We start from the raw sequence: 23,656 nt of genomic DNA on the forward strand, positions 1-23,656 counted from the left end.
ACTGGAGCAGAAGTTTGCGGAGATAGGGCTCCAAGGAAGAAGGAAAACCAACATTGGTGGACAAGTTGCTGATGGGCACTGGCTCACCCTTCACTAAACGGGTGGTAAGCTTTAAGCTACCTGAGAAGTTTAAAGCCCCTCCGATGCTGAGTAACATGGGAACGGGAGATCTCGTCGAGCACTTGGAGAATTTTTGGACCTATCTGGGCCTCCACGATACCCCTGACGAAATGGCATGCTGAGCCTTTCCTCTCACTCTTTCGGGAAACGATCGGGAGTGGTTCCGAAAACTGCCCGCAAACTCTATCGAGAAGTTCGAAGATTTGGGCAAGAAATTCCTAACGATCCTCTTATAGTGTTCCTCTTTTAGGGTAGACCATTCGAGTGCTATACTCTGCTCAGCTCCTCTGAGCCTTTGTTCTTGGCGTCTTGACCATTTATGGAGCTTGATATTTATGCACCCCGGATATTCAGCAATCTATTGCAATCTTCCGTTTCTTCAAAATTTTTATCTTTATCCGCATAAATGCACCGTTGTTTGTCCACGTGTCCTTCTGGACGTCGTTTGCATCTGAGCGCAACAATCGATGAAACAAGTGTCGATCCGTGAGTGGCGCCTTCAGTTGCGTTTCCTGAAAGGAAAGACGGCTTGAGTCTCTTCAGTTCAGGCGTGACTGCAGGCTCATGATGTCTCCGTATTAAATGCCCTGCACCTTGCTCGAGGTTTCCTATTCTATAAAGATTTCGTAGTCAACCTCCATTGTTTAAGTCTTCCAGCTCTACACTCATCCTACCGGAGTTCAGTGCATTTTGATTTTTCTTGTGATCATGTCTTCCCAAAGGCTTCTAACAAATGCTAGCGAGACTGTCGATGAGCAGTCGCCAGAGATTCCTCCGATTAGCTGCTTGGGCGGTTCTTCTACCAGAGTGCGTCCTGTTGGTGAGGCGTCTTCTTTATCCTTGCATCTAGACTTTCCACATCGGCAAAGATCCTATTTTTTGGTGGAGGACGAGAGGGTGCTCCGCCATAATTACGACATTCCTTCATCGGTTTTTCTGCATTTTCCCGATGGCTCCACCAGGATGTTTGGCAGTCTAGGCGACATTGTCCAATGACATGGAAGTGAGTACTGAAGCTCCTTCGAGCATCACTTTCCCTCTTGAGACGCATCATGAACCCAAAGCTTCATATCCTAAATGTCTCAAAGAGCCATCTTATGCCAAAATCCTCAAGGACCTATGCACACAAGCGCGCAAATCTAGGAACCATCTTCCTAAGAAATTCCTTCTAAGCAAGCAAGTGCGCTATCTAAGATGGCGAAATACTCTTCCTGAGTGCTATGAAGTTTTAAAGAAGAAAAGGTGGAAAAGATTGGTTGGATATCTGAATGATCAAGGACAACACCTTCGATCTCAAATTTTATTTTCCATTTTATTTTCCACACTTCAAGTCATGATTTCTTTTTCCTTTTTCATTTTATTTCTTGTCATTTTATTTTTCGTTTTTAACATCAATTAATCTTATGATGCTTGTTTCTGTGATAAAATATTAATGTAAGTGTTTTTTGACAGATGTTCTGGTGTTTAAGTTTGGGGGACACCTTGCCTTTTTCACACTCAGATGTTTCTTTCCGTATGATAATGTATTTTTATACTACACATTGAGGACAATGTGTAATTCAAGTTTGGGGGTATAGAAAAACACCGTTGTCCATTTCTTGTTATCTTTTTATTGTTTGTTTCAATTTCTTTTCAAAAAAAAGTTGTTAATATGAGTTAGGCTGTAGCTGTGATTTGCATTTCATTGGCTAGCTCAAAGGGTTAAACACATGATATTTCATTAGGAATCTGAGTCCTATGACTTATTTTTGGGCAAAAGAGACTTCACTTGTTTTGAGTTGAATATCATGAGCATATTAGCATATAGGTTGTGAGGTATGAAATTTGAGCTTAATCATGTTTATCTTGAGATTTGTTGGATGAATAACCTTGGCTTCTAAAAAAAAAAAAAGGGAGAGAGAGAGAGAGAGAGAGAGATCATTTTGAGTTTTTCACTGAGTAATCAGACATCTTGCCTTATTAAGCATTGATTGTTCGATAAAATAATGTGAAGTTCAGTTTCGTTGATGGTATGACTAGCTTGACTTTGTAGCCTTTTTTACTTGAGTTAATAAGCCCTTAAGGATGTTTCTACATCCACTGCCCTAAAGCCATTTGGTTTGGGAGTCATTGGCTTAATACTCATTACATGAGTCAATTAGAAAGCTTAAGGGAGCTAAGCATTGCACAGCATACACATACAAAAAAAAAAAAAAAGATGTGCTTATCTTGCCTTAGTTGTTTCATCTGATAGGGATTTCTACGAATTTTTAGGTACTAAACCATTTATCTTGAGATTAAATTGAAGCCTCATGATTGTATGCTAATTTCACTTTGCACCTATCAAATTATATGATGTCTCAACTGTCCAGTTATGAGTGATTTGGCTTTGGTTGTCCTAAAGACCTTGAAGATGGAGTTTACCCTTTTAAGCTTGCTCATGAGTAAGAATCATTGTTTGTGTGAAACTTCATTATTTTCAATAACATAGTGTTGACAACGTTTGTGGGTATCATTTATGTTAAACCCTCACGAAATTTCACTCGTCCACTAGGAATGTCTAGGGGTTTAAAAGGCTTGTTGCATATGTCAAATATAATCGTATCTACCACAAAAGAGGATTTACTTTTTTTTTTTTTTTTTTTTTCATTTTATATTTAGTTTTATATTGCTAAGGGATTAGCAATATGTATGTTTGGGAGTGTTTGATAAGTGCCAAATATTGTAGATTTGAGCCCCTTAATTTGCATTTGTTAATCCTTTAGTCGTATTACAATCTAACGTTTTTGTATTAGTTTTGTGATTTTAGTATTTTGCAAATTGCTAAAGCAAAACTGTGGATTTAAGTTGAGAAATGCAAAGTTGGGAAGAAAGCCACCAAGGAAAGGGATTGAGCGCATCAGATTGGCGCTCGAGCCCAGCAAACCTACAATCAAGCACAACTACGCTATAGCATAGGCACATTAGCGCCCGAGTGCAACTGTGCCGTAAGAGAGAAGACCATATGCACGAGTGCGCTCGAGTGCACCCGTCACGGGCTCGATCGCACTTATCAGTACATTCCAAAAACTGCCAAGTGCCGTCTTTAGGGTAAAAAAGCCCTAGAAAGCCTTATAAAAGCAAGAGAAGAAAGAAAAGAGGAGGCTGGAGACCGGGGACAAAAAGTGGCACACCAGCAGTCTCTTTAGCTTAGTTTTTCCTTTATGGTTAGTATTTTTGTTTGTAGGATTTATTCTTCATAGTTATGTGTAGCTAATTTCTCAACTAAGGTTGAGGATGAAGCCTCACCGATGAAGAGCAACCATATTTTCATGTAAGTTGATATTATCTGAATATATGAGGTTTGATGTTTTAATTGTTCTATTTCAATTCAAATAGTGAGATGATTCTTGGATATGAGTTCAATCATGTTTTTCTCATGATTTGAGATAGTTTCTATTAATTGTTTGCTTGGGTTTTCATTTATCAAAATATTGGATATTCATTGTATTTCATTCTATAGATACATTGGATGATTTAATTTAAATTATCCTTTGTGATTTGTTATGCAAACAGATATATTAGATGATTTAATTTAAATTGGGTATCCTTTGTGATTTGTGCCAAGGACGGATACATTGGATGATTTAATTAATTATTTTCAGCAAAGTAGGACATACATAAGGTTTTTATGTTGAAAATTTCGGATATATTGATGACCATGAGTATATGTTGATATGATTTGGTGGGTACGGATTCTACAACCTTAGTGCTTTGTCTTTTGATTAATTTAACTTTATTTATTTTATGTTTATGTTTATGTTTATTTTATTTTCAATTCAAAAATCACTCATCTTTCGAAACTAGGCTAAGAGTAAGTTGGTTTAGATATATATTTGGTTTTCATATACACAATTCCTTGTGGGTTCGACCTCGCACTTGCAACATTATATTACAGAACGATTCATGTACTTACGAGTATATTAAAATTTTCATAACAGAGACCTTACTTGAGGATCGGAGGGAGATTACGCTCAGCACATGACGCTTTCTCTTTGTGTTTGTTTATTTACTCGTTTCAGGTTCGAGCTCGGAAAACGTGTTCACACTGTAATAGAAATTGTTCTAACATGTTGCATCTACCAAAAGCTCTGCCCAAGATTTAGATTTTTATTAATGGTTTATCTAGGGACGGAACTAGAATATTTAGTTTGGGGGGACAAAAGTTAAAAAATAAAAATAAAAAAAAAAAATTGTGGGGTGGGGGGCAAAAGTTAAATTTTAAAGGTATTTAATTTTTTTTTTTTTTTAGGGGGGACCAGCCCTTGGCCTGGGGAGCTGGGGACCCCCCAATCCTAGGGGTAGTTCCGCCCCTAGGTTTATCTATATCTTAGAAGATCTTGTGGGATGTTAGTCTCAATGACCTTAACAAAGACAAACTTTTAATATTTTGAATCAAGGTGGATAGCAAGAAAATCTCAAGCCAAGTTGGAAGAAGAATTATTTAAAGCTTCTTTGAAATAAGTAGTTTGAAGCCTGGTGTATGCCATAGAGAGAAGCTCTAAAACGCCTTGTGAGGTTTATACATTATCTCCTCGTGAAATTTTTCTTCTCCTTCCTAAGTAACTTTGGGGAGGAGGTATGGAACTTGTCTCTATTCTCTTCTTTTCTCCCTCTTTCCCCGACCCGATCTCCTTTCTTGGTTTTCTTCTATTCTCTCTTTTTTTCTTTACTTGGTTTTCATCCGCAGGAAAGCCCGATCTACTGAGTTTTGTTCTTCATCTCTCTCATGTGCCCTCACTCTGCCTCCATCGGCTTCCTTCACTCCAACCAACGTTCTCTCTGTCCGCGCATGCGCTCCACGCACCACCTTGGCGCGCATGTTGCTAGCACCGCCTCTATCTCACTTCATTTTGGTCCACATGTCAACTCGCTATGTGCCTCGATTATTAAGTTATGGTTTGTAGTTGGTTACGTCTTTTGGGCTATAGAGATTCACAGATCTTGTTGTAGGTTTTGTTCACCATGGTGTGGCTTTTCTGCGGTGACTCCAATCCAAACTTATTTAGTGCTTGTTATGTTGCTATGGAGCGTCTCTTCACTTTCTACCAATGTTGTTTCGTTGGTTGTTCCATTTACGAAATTTTTCTCGTGCTTATCACCTTCTATGACGGCCCCAATTTTCTAAATTGGCAAGATTATTTATTTGAACCATTCCCAGTAGTTTCAAATTTTACAACACTAATTTATGGTTGCTTTGGGGCTATTGTTTGGGTTATGTGTCCTTTGTTTTTACTTTCATGTTGTTATCTCTCATTTTCCCCTTCCCTGATTTGAATTAAAAAAAAATAAAAAATAAGAGGTTAGAAAACTTCATTTGTTTTGGGGTTAAATACTTTTTTAGTAATTGTGCTTTGCTTTGTTATCAAATAGTTACATTGGTCTCCAATGGATAACTCAATCAGTTGTAGACCACGCATCACGAAATGGAAGTCACTAGTTCGAATTCCCTCTCCCCTTTCCCTTATGTGGACATGTCATAAAAAAATAAATAAAAGTTACATTAGTTTGCTGCTTGCAAAAATGTCACAAGTAGTAGTACACATGGACATTTTGTAAACATAGTTGATACTTCCATTTTCGTCCAAAAACTTAATGGCCCACCATATCAAACCTATCAGCGATTGCCACATTAGTATTATTTTAAAAAACAACTAAATTGTGGTCGAGCCACCCCTTATGGATGGCTGGGGATGGGGATGGTTCAATCTAATATGGAAGGTGGTTCTCCTCGTTGATCCACTTCCTTATAGGGTTGGTCTTTTTCCTTCTACAATGTAGACCCAAAATAGGCAAAATTATTAAAGACAAGAACACTTTCCTTTTATGGTCGGCTTCTCATGTGTGTACTCCATCGATTGTGACACCTTCGACTAAGGTACCTTTAGATATATAGGATACACTTGGTTGTTGATGCTATTCAAAGAGTGACTCTTCGGTTGAAAGTAGGGGTATCAAGGCGGTTATTAAATTTTACTAACCGCGGTTAACGGTTAGCTATCAACCGCAGGTTAGTTGTTAGTAAGATAGGTAATAGCCCACTATAACCGTTCTTTCAAAATTGGATTTTTTTTTAGATTTTTGGACTTTTTGGGCTTTTTTTAAATTTTTTTTTTTTTATTATTGTAGCATTTTTACCCTCATTTGTTGTTTTATATTTTTAGTGTCTTCTTGGGCCAAATTGCTATAAAAGGAGCCCATATTGCAAAATAAAAAATATTTGACCCCAAATTTACATTTACTTGTGCTTTAAAAAAAAAATTTCTTAAATATTAAATCATAACCGGTTAACCTTTTTTTTTTTTAATTTTAATTTTTTTAATTTAAAAAAAAACAACATATAAAAAAAGTTCAAGACAACATATAAAATAAAAAAAATTAAAAAAAAAAAGTTCAAATAAAACATTAAAACTTCATCAATCCTTGTGTATAATATACTCTTATTTGGTCCTCTAGCAAATACTGTGGACATGAAAAGAAGAAAAGTTATAAACTTAAACATAATAATATTAAGGCATAAACATGTACACATATCAAAAAAATTGTTTAAAAAATTTGTTCAAAATTTGTTCAATTTCTTTTTTCAGAAAATGGTTAAAAAATGGTAAAGACAGTGTTCAAAAAATACATTAATATGTCAGCTTGGTGAATTTCCCACAATCAATTGCTTTCATTATGGAAAAATTAAATAAATAAATGCTAGAAGGTATAAACTATAAAGTTTCAAAAATATTTTATTCAATTACGAACTTATGTCTTTATAAATTTCTATTTTTAGTTTAGCAACTCAATCAATAATTTCGTTATATGTGGTTATATGGGTTATCTTAAATGGTTAAATGTTTTTTTAAAAAATGGTTAAATTTCTTTTTTCAAAAAATAGTAAAAACATTGTTCAAAAAATACGCGTTGATACTTCAATTGTGCTTATAAGTAATACATTGTTGAATCTAATGTCAATTACTTAATTTGATATTATATAATCATATGATCTCATTATATATGTATTATTTGTTATTATATTATCATATAATTTAATGATTAATTCATCATGTGATATAATCATATCAATTATAATGATAATATATAAATTATTAAAATTAGAATGATAATATATAAAAGGCGGTTAGCAGTTACGGTTAGTAAACCTAATAACCACTAATCATGAACAGCTAGGCAGTTATAGCGGTTAGCGGTTAAACGGTTAGCGGTTATAGCGGTTAATGATTAGCAGGCGGTTATTAACTGCTCGCCTTTACCCCCTAGTCGAAGGCCCATTGTCCTTAGATCTCGTGTCGATGGGTTGCCCGTGCAAGGAGGCCTCCACGGGCCTTGGACCCTAGGGCTAATGGGCTTTCCGTATTTTACATCACCACTAGCCAACCCGATCCATAGCCAATTCAATATGCAGAAAGCAGCATCAACAAAAAGCAAGGATTGGGAGTGGAGGACTTCAAAAAAAAAAAAAAAAAAAAAAAAAAAGACATGTTTGGACGTTTACAGGTTTGGGAGAATCGCACAAAGCCTGGAACTGGGCAGAAGTGACATCTGGCAAACACTTTTTTGCATGGGGCCTCGGGAATTCCCATGCTCTCTCTACTTTTCATAATTTCTTCTTGTTCCTTGATTTCAAGCAAGAAAGTCTGTCTTTGTTTAATGGGGTTTATTTATATATTTAATAATTCTTTTATTTTATTAATTAACGTTAATGACAGTTGGAATTTTATTCCTTTGACACTCGCGGTTGCGACCGACCAGATTTGATTGCTTTGCCACCCCCAGACCATACACACTCCTTTTTAGACCATCTAAATTTCTAATCTTTGGATTTGGTAAATTAAAAATAATAAAAATCAAGTGGAATAATTTATTTCAAAGCTTTACATTTTTCTTATAACGAATTTATATCCCGTGCAATAAAATTATCATATTACATTGTAATAAGACAGTTTGAGAGCTCGTTTGTATCCTACTTGTTTGAAAAACAGGTAAAACTCAGGTAAGTTCTCTCACGTGAATTGTTTTATTGCATGAGATTCTCGTCCCTAATGGGATCTTCCTATGAGTGCCAAGATCATGAACAAGAAAAAGGCAATTTCAAAATGTCTTAATGCATGAGTTTGGATGAAATTCATAAGATTCTCTTACCGTTTTAATCATGACCAAAAAGGTGTTTACGATCTTTACTGATCAAGTTGTACGTACTTGACATTTAAATCCGACATATTAATGCATGTCATGAAAAATGAATATCACATTAGAATATTAATGCAAAGAAATTACAAATGAAATGATGATTTGGTGGGTTGAAATGAATAATTAGAATCCCTATAATTTGATCTTTGAATGGTTTTAGCAACTACTTTTGCATAGATTTTGAGCTTTGATTAGGGCAACAGTAAAGAGAGCAGACAGAAAATCCAAGTGGGGATGGGGGGGTGGCTCCTTGGTTTCTGTTTTGTGAAGCAAACAATATGCTTTAAGGACACAGACAGCAATCTAAGCAGATATGAAGAAGCCAAAAAGAAGTGAGAAGCTTTGGCTCTCCTTCCTAAAACTAACTCATCACCATTTTTTTTTCTTTTCTTTTTTTGTGAGAAGAGATGGATCGGATTGCTATTAAACTCAATACTAATTAAGCTTCATCTTCTACTCTTAGGGCCACACTTCAGATTCCTAGAATACCAAAAGAGTTTGTCGTAGTGGGCCGACGGAGGATAAGTTCGATGCTTAACTTAGGAAAGTAAAAACTTGTATTTAAGAGAAAGAGACGAAAATTCCTTTTTTTTTTTTAATCTAATATCTATTGCCTTTTATAGTGGGTCTGCGGTAACTGTCAGGCATGTGGCACACCCTCATTAGAGGCTCCCCTATTGATGTGTTCCGTAAGTCCCGTGACTCCACCTCATATCGAGTTTACAAAGATAAATGCTGGCATGTTAAAAGAAAGAATCTAATGTGGTATCATGCGACGGCTGTGCTTGAGTCGATTCGTCATTGAATTAGGTATCGGGTCATTAGGCCCAACACATGCCATCAAGGCTATGAGAGATACCCCTAGGGCTAGGGAATTCTCAGCTGATCAGTTCTTAAAAGTTTAGATAACCTAGCCTAGCTTTGCTATCAAATACTTTGTTTTTGTGAGTGGAATATTAAAGGATCCGATAAGATACACGTACACACTAGGTTTTGGGTTTGGTATGATGGCTTGAGTAACTTTCTGAAAGTGAAGATATAATAATAATAAGAATAAGAATTAAGACTTCAAACCACTAATTCCTTTGACAACCTTGACCTCAACCATATTCCTTAGATAAAAAGAAGCAATCCACTTTGATTTTAGTATATCTTCTACTTCTAGCAAAGGATGAAATCTTTAAGCCTTTAATCACAAAAGTATCACGCTTTAGCTCCTACAAAATCTTATCTTAAGCATCCCTCATGCTGGATTATATATACATATAAGAGCCATATATATAGTCAGTTTTCTTAACTGTACTTGATTTAATAAGAATTAATCCAAGAGTTAGTTGAGTGTTGCATTAAATTTTGTCCAACAAACACAATTAACGTTAAATAGAAGTATAGTATGCAAATTTTTTTTCTTTCTATTTTACCTTCAAATCTGACACCCTATCTGCAGCCCTATGATGGCAACGTCTTGGACCACACGAGCAAATGAGAATGTCCTTCACTCATTTCATGTTAGCTTAATCATGTCCTTTCTCATTAAAAGACAAGCAATTTCGAAATACATGTAACATGCCCATTTCTCACCCTTTTTCTTTATTTTTTTATTTACTCTTTTTATCTCGTCCCACTTCCCATTAATATTAGTGATTACATGCAATTGCTAGAGACAAGCTGCCTTCTTAATTGGGAGATCAATAACTAGCAATCATTTTGGCCCAAAGGAGGTCGTGGCAGACTATAATTCAATTGATTTTGAGATGGCAGTTTTTCTTTTTTTTTTAAATAATTTTAAACAAGTAAGTATTATTATAGTCATACGATCCACGTTTAGATAAAATTGGCATACCTTAAAAGAAAAAAAAAGAATACCCAGCTATCATTCTGGCCTAGACGACAGGGCCATCATCATCCACATAATTATAAGTTTCATGTAAGTACCCTTTTTTTTTTCTTTTTTTTTTCTTTTTTCACTTATAATGCGTTTATGCAATGTACTGATGCAAAAAACATCCCAGAGCTTGGCAGGACATGCCCAAGAGGCAACAGGTGGCAGCGGCACTGTGGCCATCAACGTGTCAAGCCATGATTCGCCACTACTCTTTTCCATCCGACGTCACCCTCGGAGAACCCGAAGCAACACCTCCGGACTCCGAGCCTTTTTTAGTTTGTACGCAAAGCGTGGTCTCTCTCCATCCAGACGTGCCACTGCTTGTTCAGGCACGTGACCTCAGGCTCTCGTACATGTGCGGCAACCAGAATTGCCTCGTCCCACTGTACCACTTGGGGAATGAATGTATTATTTATTTTGATCCCAAATGAGCTATTTCAGAATCTAATTAATAATAATAATAATAATAATAATAATAATTTTATATATAATCCTGCTCTCTATTTTTTTTTTCTTGTCCATAAATGAATGCCTACTTGACATCGTCCGATGAAGATCAAAGAAATTGTGAAAGGATTATTTTGAAATAAGCTTTGATGCTCAGCCGATTAAATTACCCTTTAAAGACAGTTACTCGATATCTAATCCCGGCAATATATAATTAGTATGTAGCTAAGAATTAAAGAGAGTGTGAGCATTATTGGGGGGCAAGTCAAAAAGTGATGCATTAGCTGGGTATTTCTGAAATGAAATAATAACATATTGATAACTGGAAATCATAAACCATAAATGAAGTGGGTCTCTCGAAGAAAGAGCAAAACAGTAGTCTTTATAAGAGGGTGGTTGCTAGTAGTAGTCGTAGTGGATTGATTATATTTGCAGCAGCAGATGGTCGGTGCTTCAAGGTTTAAAAATATTCACCTGCTGGCTGCTGGACTTCGCTCATTGCTTTCCATAGGTCAACACCCCCACACGGAAAATCCTGACACTCCCGCACGCTCCAAAATTAAACAAACAAAACCCCATCATCAAAAAATGAATAAGACACAGTTTCTTTTTATTTTTTTATTATTTAAATGAAATACTTTGGACGGCCACGTGGCCTACTTTTGTGTGATGGGGGATAGTCTAGATTTTGTTCCTCCACTGATTCACTGAGAGATGGTAAAAAGATGAAAAGGGAGATATATATGTGGTGGATCGAGATGATGGGGATAGTGGGGAGGAAGATAATAGTAAAAGAAAGAAATGGGATTTTAGGGTTTGCATTAAATATAATCTACAACTAGGGTCTGCAGATGAGGTCATAAGTAGCTGATACTTGATCCTCTCACTCTCAGCTTTGTTGCTTGTTAGAGGCAAATTAAGCATTCCGTTTATGTAGAGGGTGATGTCATTTTTTGGGATTTTTTAGGGCCCTGCTTTGCCTTGATTTGATGATATGTTGCTTGTTCAACAAGGTACGTGTCAGAAAAACAGAGGAAGGGTTAAATAAATAAAGCCAAACAACTCTCTTTCACAAGCACAACGTGGGATCAACTCACTGCCAATTGTGTGTATGTGTGTGTGTGATATCATTGTTGCCGTAGAGTGACGACTGTTTGGTATCTCCAACGTCCAATTCCATTTTTAGTCAAACCCTCGTTTCTCACGATGTTTTTTCTTCAGCGCTCGGAATCGAAGGATGTCATCCATCATTTCCTTGCCGTCAGTTCTTCGGGAGTTAATGTTGCAGATTTGCAACGGATAAAAGGATTTTTTTTTTCTTTGGATGCTCCAACCAAGAACTAATAAAAACAGATACGTAAAAAAACTTAATTCAACAATTTTATTTTATTTTATTTTTTTAAAGTTTTATTATGGTGTTAACCAATGAATAATGACTAGTTTCTAAAAGCAATAGCTAAAGTTGAGACACAGCTGATGTTAAAACTACAATCAATGACATAAAGGTTTGTTTCTGCCAAACGCTGACTGAAAAAGATGCAAAATAAAAGTGGTAGCTTTAATTTGAGTATCTAGTATCATGGCAACAGGCAATCATGCCCATGCCAATGCCCATAGTCTTTTTCTACAATGGATGCAAATATGAAAATGCATTCTGCTCTAATATATGGTACCTGTTGCCCAACTCAATTGTGTGTTAAGCAAAACAATGTAAAATTAACTCAGCCCCTTACAGTCCCTGCACCGCATATATCAACCGATAGAAATCTATAATAATTTTGCTAATACAGTAAATGTGCGAAGCTTCTACAGGGCCCACTTGTCTGAACAAATCAGACAGGTGAATTTTATAAGATTCACATTTTTTGTCTGAATTGTTAGCAATTTCTCTAAAATCACTGTGTGCTTGGAGAAGTGGAAATTAACAGCCTCCTTTACATTCTTTAAATAGTTAATCAATCCTAATTTGTGCTGCTTGAGACCTAATCAGCTTAGGCCAACTTTCCACATTGTGAGTAGCTGATACATTACTTTGAAGGATATAATAATAAGGCCTAGGCAACACAAAGTTGCACCTCAGCAATCACCATGGCATCCAAGCTAAAAAATGACCACTGGCTTTTAATGATATACCTCAAAATCTTTTACAATTGAAAGGGTCATATCAGGCTTAGAAAATTCCTTTAATCTCTACTGGCGTCTATAATGACCACAACTTCAAATTGGGCCTCTATCACAAGAGATCTACCCTTTACTATACAGCAGAATTCCTTTTAGGAGTGAAAAACACTTTGGGTTTGCTACGAACAACATCAAAAGGGGGACCCATAACAAAGGAACAAGATACCAAGTCTTTATCCAGATTGGAACCTTATAAAGAGGCCATGGAATTATGTGGCTGTGATTTTTTTTTTGGTATTATAGGGCTACTCGCAATAACAGGGTGGTCCTTTGGGAGTTGTTCAACCTCTAGCTTCTAAACGATTCACAAAGAAAATAACTTAAGTCTACCAAAACATAACAATAACTTATTTGGCTATCTTAACATTTACTTATACTGCTTTGAGTCCTACAATGCAACTGTCCACCCACCCTTTTTCTGTTTAAATTAAAATCAATATAGATCATCTTACTCTAAGCCATCAAGATTCTCTGGCAGTGGAATTACCTCAAACGAAAATTTGGGTCAACAAATTACCAGCAGAATATTGTATGGTAAGATTGACGGTATTCGCATCCATGAACAGAATACGCAATGGATGATTAAAGTTGAAGCTGCTTCCAACCCCTAACCAATTGCACTTGATGGACTAATGCTTGCTACCACATAATAATGGGGAGACAAAGTAAGTTTGAATTACAAGAGGATACCGGCAATGGTGCAGAAGGCAAAATGTTATGTTGATGCATATTAAATCTCTATTAATCCTCAATTATGGGTGCTATAGGAAGGGTGTCTATTTTTCAGTTCATCCTAGCATGCATGTGTCTAGTTTGAACTTACCATTCAACTCGCTAAGAAGTAAAACATATGCTCTGGTGCTGAATAGGCAAAAGTGAGCTCCATCATACAACTCTTTACTCAAAGGCTTGGTAGTGATTACTCCTCTTACATTCTACAAAGATGCCCTATACATTTATTACCCTGCCTAGAGTAAGAATGATTTGTTGAGTTTTTGGAATAATATAACGAGAATCCTCTGCTTTCATGTGACACCCTGTTTTGTTTCTCTGATTTAATTAAGAAGCGTAATGAGACAAAAAGCCTTTTCATTTCTCATGTATTTTTTTTTTTTTGATAACGTAAGAGAACTTTACTCAAATTAATTACACGTCGCAAACGCATACTGTACAACAATCCTCACCGTTAATCAAACTCCTACGGGTAACTGACCCCACCCGTCAGAACCAGTTACCAGGTAATCCAGGAGAATGACTCTTTTGGACAAATCTGATGTCTTTAATAGAATAAGCAAAGAATGAAGATGTATTTTTTCCCCTAAAAGTTGGATCAACATAGGTGCTAGTTTTGCTCATTCAAATTCCATGGCTACTTATTGCATTAATTGTGCTCAAAGACAAGAAACTTCATCAAGGAAAAAGTAAAAAATGTTGCAATATGTCAAGCAAATATATTTTAATCATTGCAGATAATTGAATGACAAATTACTTAGAAGCATATACCTGCTGTATTTAATGCTAAAAGAAAAAAATAGACACCAATGCAATATACTACTATATTTATCCAGAAGAGTGTTCCAGTTGAACTGTATCCTACATTTTCAAGAACTGTAGAATGGGACAATCTGTAAGCCCATATCAATAGCAACATTTAGCAAAAGCAGGACCACACAAGGAAGAAGTCTAGTTCAACATGCTACTGTATTCCAGTAATCCTTACTGTAACTATACGAGATCTGACAATATGTCAACCACGAGAATCTAAAAAACATATGATGTTCATCTATGCAAAAAAGGGCATGCCAATCACAAAAACCTGACAGCTATGCACCACAAAAGTTAGTACTGGCTAGATATATTTGAGACATCGAAGATGTACGTTTTCACAGTTGAACACCAAACAACTTCACATTGTTCATCTTGCCACTTTGAGTCATGCGTTCTGCTGATTGCCCAAACACTTTCTCCCCCACCTTGTCCATGACAATCTGTTTGGCACGGCACTCATAGGTGCAAAATGCGCGCAAGTAACTGCATTGCATCCATCAAGTACAGTCTTAAGAACAGAGTGAAACAGTAATTATACTGAAAGCACCAAAAAAGAACTGCAGAGTTGAAACAAGAAATTGATCATATATGCGTCATTTCAACAACCAGCTTCCATGAAAAACTCTAACAGCATTTTAGATGGCTAATTCACTCATTTTCTTTTTTATTTGTAAATAACTCGTACAACCCACAAGACTTTATTCCCATGACTTGACCCACAACCCTATTCCTATGGAGGTGGAGGTGCCATTTAGCCCAAAGGCCACTCGCACTAACTCAATATAGGAGAAATACACGTTAAACAAGTCCAGTTGATGGGAATACAATCAACTAGTAAGTTTAAGAATATTTCTGAATATTGCTAATTCTGAAAGCCAGAGTCAAAGTCCACAAGCATCCAGCTGTCTATTAACATTACTACAGAGTCCGTCAGAGATTCATCATTAAATTAGGCAATCCCTTGGCTTTCCCAGCAGTCGAGTTTTTACTGTCTTTGTTCCAAGAGAAGTCTTGAATGTTCTAAGCTCCTATAAATATGTCATTATATGCTTCTAAAAGTAAGGACTGAACTTTCAGTTCTGATATTTATTTCCAGAAAACAAAGTTGTATTCCTTTTCAAAATAGGATTAAACTTTAAAGTCTGTCCAAAGAGGTGGACTTCTCCTACACCTAATTCCACCGTATTCTATAACAAACCACCTTCATAAACAACCAAATTTAGTTTCTGTTTTCCTGGTCTGCATCAATTTTGGTATCAAAACAGTTCTTCCACTCTCAGCCATTTGAATTTTCAACAGCCTTGGCAACATAAGTTGGAAGAGTTCAAAAGACGACTCACAAATTGAGAATGAGGTGATTTGTCATTACAGATTGCTCAAAGACTTGAAGAGACCTCACTAATCAAGTCACCAATTTAGAAATTGGAAGGAAAACAGATTCTACAATACCAGTTAGTCAAGTCATGGATGAAGAAACTGTTGGTGACAATCCAGAAAGCAGTTACAGTAGCACAGTAGGAGATTTGGTAAAGAAAAGTATGGGTTCAATCCAACCAATCCTAGAGACTCCATTCTTATCAGCAGATGATTCACCATGGTGGATCTTATGATATTGCCAATTATGAAATTACTAAGAGAGTGAGAATTGATTTTCCTATTTTTCAGAAAGCGTGGCTCTCATGCCTTCTCTAATTGGTTAATAACTATAGATGATTAATTTAATTGGTATGGTATGTTACTTATCAAAAAAAAAATTAATTGGTATGGTATGTTGAAAGATTAAAAGGTATGGTTTCTAAAAATGAAGTTAAAGGGAAATGATAAATGTGGTGGCGTAGTATTGAAAAGCACATGATCATACTTGGTCAGCCTCTCTGATTATTCACTGGGACAAAATGAAGTTCCACTTGAAGGAGAGATATCTTCCTCTTGATTATATGATTCTTTATGAACAGCTGATACATTTGAGATAAGGGCTATGACAGTTTAGGAATACACAGAAAAGTTAATAATCTCAAATTATGCTGTCAGAAGATGAAAATGATCGTAAAGTCTTCACATTACAAAAGCTGGCTGCCGCTGTTGAAACCATATGGAGCGATGGAATTCTAATGAAGGTTCTTCATATCTTGTTAGGAAGGCCAAGGACAAATGACAGAAGAGTGCAGCATGACGGAAAAAGCCAATACTTATACATTTTCCCACAATGGGCAAAAAATCATCTTGCTGCCTATGAAGAATGAGGAACCCCAATCGAAGCCGGAGCATAAAAGAAAGCTTTGAACATGTCCACATAGCAATTTAAAAGTGCAAAGTAAGAGACCGGTTTGTTTATGCCTTAGTTGCTCAGGAGTTTCAGAGGAGCTGCCTAAGGGGCTGCCACCAATGTGAGATATCCGGCATGCAATTGATTAAATGCCTGAAGCAGCATTGCATGCTAGCATACAGAATGAGTCTCACTCAGTATGAGGAACCAGCATTATTAATGCTAAACGAATATGGAAGTTGGAGGATATGCGTTGACAATCAAGCAATTAAAACAGATTAACACTAAGTATTGGTTTCCTATACCAAGTCTTGATGACATGCTTGATATGATGGTGGGAGCTAAAGTCTTTTCTAAGCTCAATCTTAGAAGCGGTTACCACCAGATTCAAAAAACCTTGGCAAACAAAGGGATGGCCTCAATGATTGGTTGGTAATGCATTTTGCCTTACCAATGCTCCCAGCACATTTATGAGGAGGGTGGTGACATACATACTTCAGGCTTATATTTGAAAATTGCTTTCTGTTTTCTTTGAATACATCTAATTTACTGCCAAACCAGAGAGGAGCCTTTGAGCCATGTCAGGCAGGTGATAATGACTCTTAGGGCCCCAAAAGTTTTAGGGAAAAATGCTCAAGTGATTCCTGAGGTTTCACCTTTTATCAAATCTCTCCTTAAGTTTAAAAGTTATCAAATCACTCCATAAGACTCACACCTTCTATTAAATACTTCCACCGTTCCCTCTCCGTTAACATTTTGACTGTGATGAGTGACAGAGATAATGACTATGAGGTCAACACGTTATGTCCAGTAAAAAGAAGACACATATCTAGACCACCAATCAACTAGCTTACATTAGACACATGCCTACTATTCCACATTTTGTGAGTTAGCTTGTAATGCTTCTCATATGGGGATTGGTGAGTCCTAAGGCAAGAGGGGGTGCTGTTGCATACTTTAGGGAAAAAAAAAATTATGGCCAATAGAAAGTGTTCTACCTATGATCTTGGATTCTATGCTGTGGTGCAAGCCATCAAGCATTATAGGCACTATTTGTCTTATAAGGATTTTGTTCTTTATTCTACTAACGAGGCATTGAAGTGTTTGAATGCACAGAAGCATATCAATACTAGGCATGCAGCAGAAGCACATTTTTACAGCAATCCAAGAAGCAAAGTTGCAGAGGCGCTCAATTGAATGGTGACTTCCCCAAATCCTATGGATCTACAAGTGACTGGTATTGAAGACCTCAAGAACAAGTATGCTGGAGATTCATATTTTGGAACAATCTATGAAGATTTACAGCAAAATTTATTGGCCAAGCACACTGAATTCAGGCTCCATGATGGGTATCTTTTCTAGCGTAATCGATTATGTTTACCAAACACTTTGGACGAGATACCAAAGCTTCAGAGGGATATTGAGAGGATTATTCTGCACTTTTACATTTGTCAAGTTTCTAAAGGACAGTATGCTCCAGTTCCTTTTTTTTTTTTTTTTGGATAACTAAAAAATATTTGAGAATCTGCACTCCAGTTCCATTACCTCAAATCATGGATTTTATCTTAGGATTTCAAGGAAAGCAAGAGGGTCTGATTCTATTCTTGTGGTTGTGGATATTGGCTCATACTATAACTTACTGGAAGACATCTGATGTGTCCAAGATTGCTTGGATCTTCTTCCAAGAGGTTGGGTGATTACATGACTTCCTCTGAACACTATGGTTTCACAATAGCGATGTTAAATTTATGAGTTCCGTCTGGAGAACTCTATTGATAATCATGGGTACTAACTACTAAGCTAAGATTATCAAGTCCCCTCCATTCTTAGACCAACGATCAGATAGAGGTTGTGATAACTGAAGTTTGGGAAACTTTATACATTGCCTTGTCCAAGAAAATGTGCAATCATGGATTTGATTCTGCCTGTAGCAGAATAGAACAACCAGTAGATCACAAATTGAAATTGTCATAGGATTGAAGCCATGATAATAACCTATTGACCTTATGCCTTTACCAACTGATATTAGGACAAGCCAAGAGACCGAGGATTTTGCGAGGCATATCTCTATGAGATTTACGAAGAAGTTTGAAAGAAGATTGCGATCGGCAATGAACAATAGAAATTTTGAACAAATGAACTAGAAGGTTTGTGGAATTTCTGGCTCAAGACAAAGTTATGGTACGGATACAACCTGAACAATTTTTAACGGGGGCATTTCAGAAACTCTACTGAAGGAAAGCTGAACCTTACAGGGTACTCAAAAGCCTTTGGCCAAATGCATATTTACTCCAGCTACCAGATGTCATCAGTCCCAATTTGAATGTGGAGGACCTTAACCATTAATTTGAGCACCGTGATGCTGTGGATGAAGAAATCCAAGTTCTCAGATGCCAATGGCACTAAAGAAACCAGATGTGAAGAAAGATGTTCTTGATGAATGGCTAGTTTCCACAAGAAAGGGAGGGTACCAGAAATTCCTAGCTACGTGGAAAGGAAAACCAGTGTCAGAAAGTACATGGATAAGTCCATTAGACTTCCTACGCCTCAATCCAGGACTTTAGGATATCAAGCTTTTCACTCATCATAGGCGAGTTCTCTCCAGTGGGGAGAGTCAGTCTATAAGTCATCATTTTGATTAATAATGAGTCGGTCAAAAGGTCTTCCTTAAATTAGTCAAGCCCATATTTTTCCAAGAAGTCAAGTTGTGTCATTACTGTATTTGGTTCCAAGAGATATCTTGAATGTTTTAAGCCCCTATAAATTTGTGTCATTGTATACTTTCAGAGATAAAGCATGAAATTTCAATTCTGATCTTTAATTTCCAGAAAACAGAATTTTATTCTCTTCAACAAAAGGATTAGACTTTGAACTAAATTGATAAAGGAGAAAATCTCTAAATTTTGATAAAGTAGTAGGACATCAGGCAATCAACAATTATAACAAAAGAGTACTTTGGCATCCATTTTCCGTTATTTTCTCAACAACCAAACAGAGCGCAACTAAAATCTCAACCAACATAATGTATACATTAAATGATGAAAACTTTAACATTTCTTAATGATCTTCACTCTACTGAGAATAATCGAGGAGAAAACAACAAAGTAAAACATAAAAAAAGGAAATCTTTTCATTTTTTTTTTTCATTCTTTTCCCAGGAGCCAAACAGAGAACTAAGAAAATGGGACACGAAAACTCTACCTGTACATGAAAACTTCGTCATCCTCAGCGATTCTCCTCTTGCAGAAGTAGCATTTCTCCAGAAAATTACCAACCTGCCCCTCAGGTTTCTCCTTCTCACTCTCCGGCGACGACAGCGTCAGAATCCTCGGCGGAGACTGATACCTCTCCGCCGCAACGCTAGGCGGCCTTGCGGTCACAGGGATCCCCGGAGCCGTACCCACATCGAACCGGTGCTCCGGCGACACGGTCGCCGTCGGCGTCAGGACCTGGTTGAGCAGGCTTGTGTCGCCGAAGCTCGAGGACCGTATGATCCGCAAGCGCTTCGCTGCCATTGTGAGAGAAAGCTCGCTAGGGTTTTACAGAAACAACGAGAGAGAGAGAGAGAGAGATGGTGAGGGAGTGAAAAGCTGTGTGAGAGAGAGAGAAGCGAGAAAGGTGGGGGAGGTTGGTGAGGTGGTGCCTGAGTGTGAGTATGTAGCTTCGTGGGAGGTTTATATAGGCTACTGTGGTCCCCATGCAACACTTTCAGTTTTTTCTATTTGTAGGGGACGTATAGTCTACGGTGGTCAAATTCGAATACATGTCAAACCGAACCGTTCTTTTGGAGGAGAAGTGAAAATTGGCAGGTTTTTTAAAGAAATGCTTAAGTTTTATTCTCAATCAAAGGTGGCGTGGATTTTAAATTTCCTTTTTAATCAAAATTTTATAGAAATCTATTTCTTTCTTTCCTTTTTTTTTTTTTTTTTTTTTTTTACATGTCCGCACAAGAGGGGGAGGGAGATTCGAACTAACGACCCACGCTTCATTAGGCGTAGTACTAACTGATTGAGCTACCTCTTAGGGACATAGAAATCTATTTCAAATTCAATAGTGGTTTTAAAAACGATGTCGCTTTAGGGATAAAAGGGGAACACGAGCCTTACTTATTGGAAAATGATCCTCGAGTATCGATTAGAATATTTTAGAAGGTAAAATTGTTTAAAAAATTAAAATGACAATTTTACTCATCTTAAAAAACACTAAATGAATATTCGAGGATCCTATTCTGTACTTATAGCATTACTCGGTTTCTAAAGTGCACATTAAATGATAGTGGTACATGAATAACCAAATAAGGCTAGTGAACTATATTCCCCTCCCCTGTTTTCCCATATTTGCTCAAGGAAAAAAAAAGGCTAATGAACTATAAGAATAATGACTTTCTTCACTCATTTATTGGTGTGTTTTAAGTGGCTTATAATGTTAATTAGTAATTACTTAAAACATGTTATATCAATTAGTATGATATGGGCGTAATAAATCCGTAAAGTATAGCATTACTCAAACCGTAAACACATTATTGGCTTCCCACATACATGTTTGGATATATTTTTGGACGACGATTCTTTAGAATTAGGCTATTCAAATTTCTTTAAAATTCAAATAAAGTTTAAGGATGTATTTCCATACACTTTCTTAGTAACAAGTTGAATTTGCTTTTCACTTGTTGGGCTCTCACTATTGGGTAGATTAATGTTACATATTTTTTTATTCTCTTAAACATGATGTGACTTTTAAAATTACAATTGAATTTTGATAAAATAATAATTTTAAATATCACGTCAATTTTTAGAGGATAAAAAGATGGTGCGTAGCATTACTTTCCCGGGGATAATAGTCACTGTCACGTCACGGTAATTCTTAATTTTCGACTCAAAAGGAGATATCTTCAAATTCAATTACAATATAAAAACATCCAACATTTGCTTGGGAAAATATGATTGTATAAGTAAGTATTCTTAGGACTCCTCTTGTTGTCTCTTATTAGTTAATGTGTTTATTAGTATCTAATTTAATTTTCAAGAGTTAAGGGTGTTTTGTAATTCAACAAATGAATGTTATCCTAAATATTTGAGTAATGTTATATACTATCATTTTTATTCCCAAATCGATGTGCATTTTAAAATTACCATTGGATTTGGAATGATGATTTTAAAAGCCACACCAACTTTGAGGGATAAAATGATGGTATATAGCATTACTCAAAATTATTTTGAGTAAGTTAATAATTATATTTTAAGTAAGATTTGTACTCTAATGAAGGTAGATTTGATGGATAAATACAAGTTATCCAATTTTTTTTGAAGTGAGACTTTTTTTCTTCTTGTCGCAAGATTCTACCGCTCCCAATTGTTGACTAATGAGACTCTAGTTCAACTTGGGATTTCTTTACTGTTTCTTGTTCTTTGTTTGTTTTGACATCCTACCTACATCATATAGAGTTTTTTAAACCATAATATAGTAAAAGCTTGTCTATGATTGTGTTACAAAGTTTAAAAAGTGTTTTTAATATAGAAAAAGTTTTGCCAAGTAAAAATGAGTTAGTTTAGTAAAAAACTTTTTTTTTTTTTTTTTTGTTGGGCTCTAAAAAAGTCCAAAACTGAAAAGCTTTAAAATGAGCCTTTTTTTCTATAGATAAACAAGCTCTAAATGGTTTACATTTGTTATCTTAGTAAACAAGAATTCTCTAAAGATGGTAAATGTAAATTTTGAAACATTTAATTAAAAATAATGGCTAAGATTTAATTCCACCGTGGAGGAAATCTAAAAGATCCTAACCCACTGTCTTTTTGGATAAAGCCTTACGTAGTTGTCTATGGAATATAAACAAATTATAAATGACAACAACCAAGATCCATTTTGCAATAACACAGGTGCATTGTACTAGTAGTCTTCATTGCATTCATAATTTTCTTTCTGATTTGATGATTTCCCTACCAAGCCTGATACTGTGGTATAAGGGCCGTTTGGGAGTGCGATTTTAAAAATTGCGTTTTTAAAATCGCACAGGTGTTTGGTAAAATATACTAAAAAGTACTTTTTTTATCAATTAAGTGTTTGGATAACATTAGCATATAATTGCGGTTTCATGACCAAATTACCAATAAGGATGAACAAGACAGAAAAAAAGAGAAAATAAGGGTTTTAAATATATTTTAGGTATTCTTGGTATTTTTTTCATTCCCGTTCTAAAAAAGATAACTATTGTGCCAAATATCTTTTTAATAGAAATCATGATTTTGTTTTAAATTTGCACTTTTTCAAATAAATACCTTCTAATCAGCTTATGAAAATCGCAGATTTTTTTGTGATTTTAAAATTTGCGTTTTTAAAATCGCAATCCCAAACACCTTAAAGTTGCGATTTAGTTTAAAATTGCAAATTATTTTTTAAAAAACGCACTCCCAAACGCACCCTAAGAATGATAACATTAATAACTACATGGATCAAATTGATGGGGATGCTTTTTAAGAGAAAAATATTATAGGAGATTCTCATTAAAGAAAAATATCCTAATGTCATTATTGTGACATTAGGGGCGGAAGAAAAAGGTCCAAAACTCCACTGCATTATTTATCACTCAATATTTCCCACAACACAGGAGTAAGACCTTGTGTCTTGAATCTTGATGGTGATCAAACTACCAAGTCGGTCTGAGTATTGGGCTTGACTCTCCTTATTTATAACGAACTCGGATGCCCAAAATCTAAAAAGCACCTAATCGCATCAAAAAAATTAAAAAGTTTGTCACCTAGAGACTTATGCCACCTATTACATATATAATAGACTCAACCCTGCATATGTGAGGACTTCAATTATAGTCATCCAGCAAAGTGAAAAAATAATGGAAAAAAATATACTTTAGCCCCCTAATCAATGGCCATATTTTTTTTTACGCCTCTAAACATTAACGAGTGACATTGGAGCCCCTCAAAACTACCACTACGTGTTAAATTATACATTTTTCAAATTTTCACCCTAAAATGCCCTTG

General features: G+C 36.0%; 1 protein-coding gene across 1 annotated transcript; it reads right to left on the reverse strand.

Annotated features, from left to right (window-relative positions):
* Positions 1 to 14,379: 14,379 nt before the first annotated feature.
* Positions 14,380 to 20,321, reverse strand: LOC132172271 (senescence-associated-like protein (DUF581)). The gene is made up of 2 exons (XM_059583746.2): positions 19,863 to 20,321; positions 14,380 to 14,878 (listed from the first exon to the last, which is right to left on the reverse strand). Exons 1-2 carry the CDS (start codon positions 20,174 to 20,176, stop codon positions 14,731 to 14,733), a joined length of 462 nt encoding a protein of 153 aa, XP_059439729.1. The 5' UTR covers positions 20,177 to 20,321; the 3' UTR covers positions 14,380 to 14,730.
* Between the last annotated feature and the right edge of the window lie 3,335 nt (positions 20,322 to 23,656).

Source organism: Corylus avellana, chromosome 1, assembly GCF_965113065.1.
Source record: "Corylus avellana chromosome 1, dhCorAvel1.hap1.2, whole genome shotgun sequence".
Lineage (NCBI taxonomy): Eukaryota > Viridiplantae > Streptophyta > Magnoliopsida > Fagales > Betulaceae > Corylus > Corylus avellana.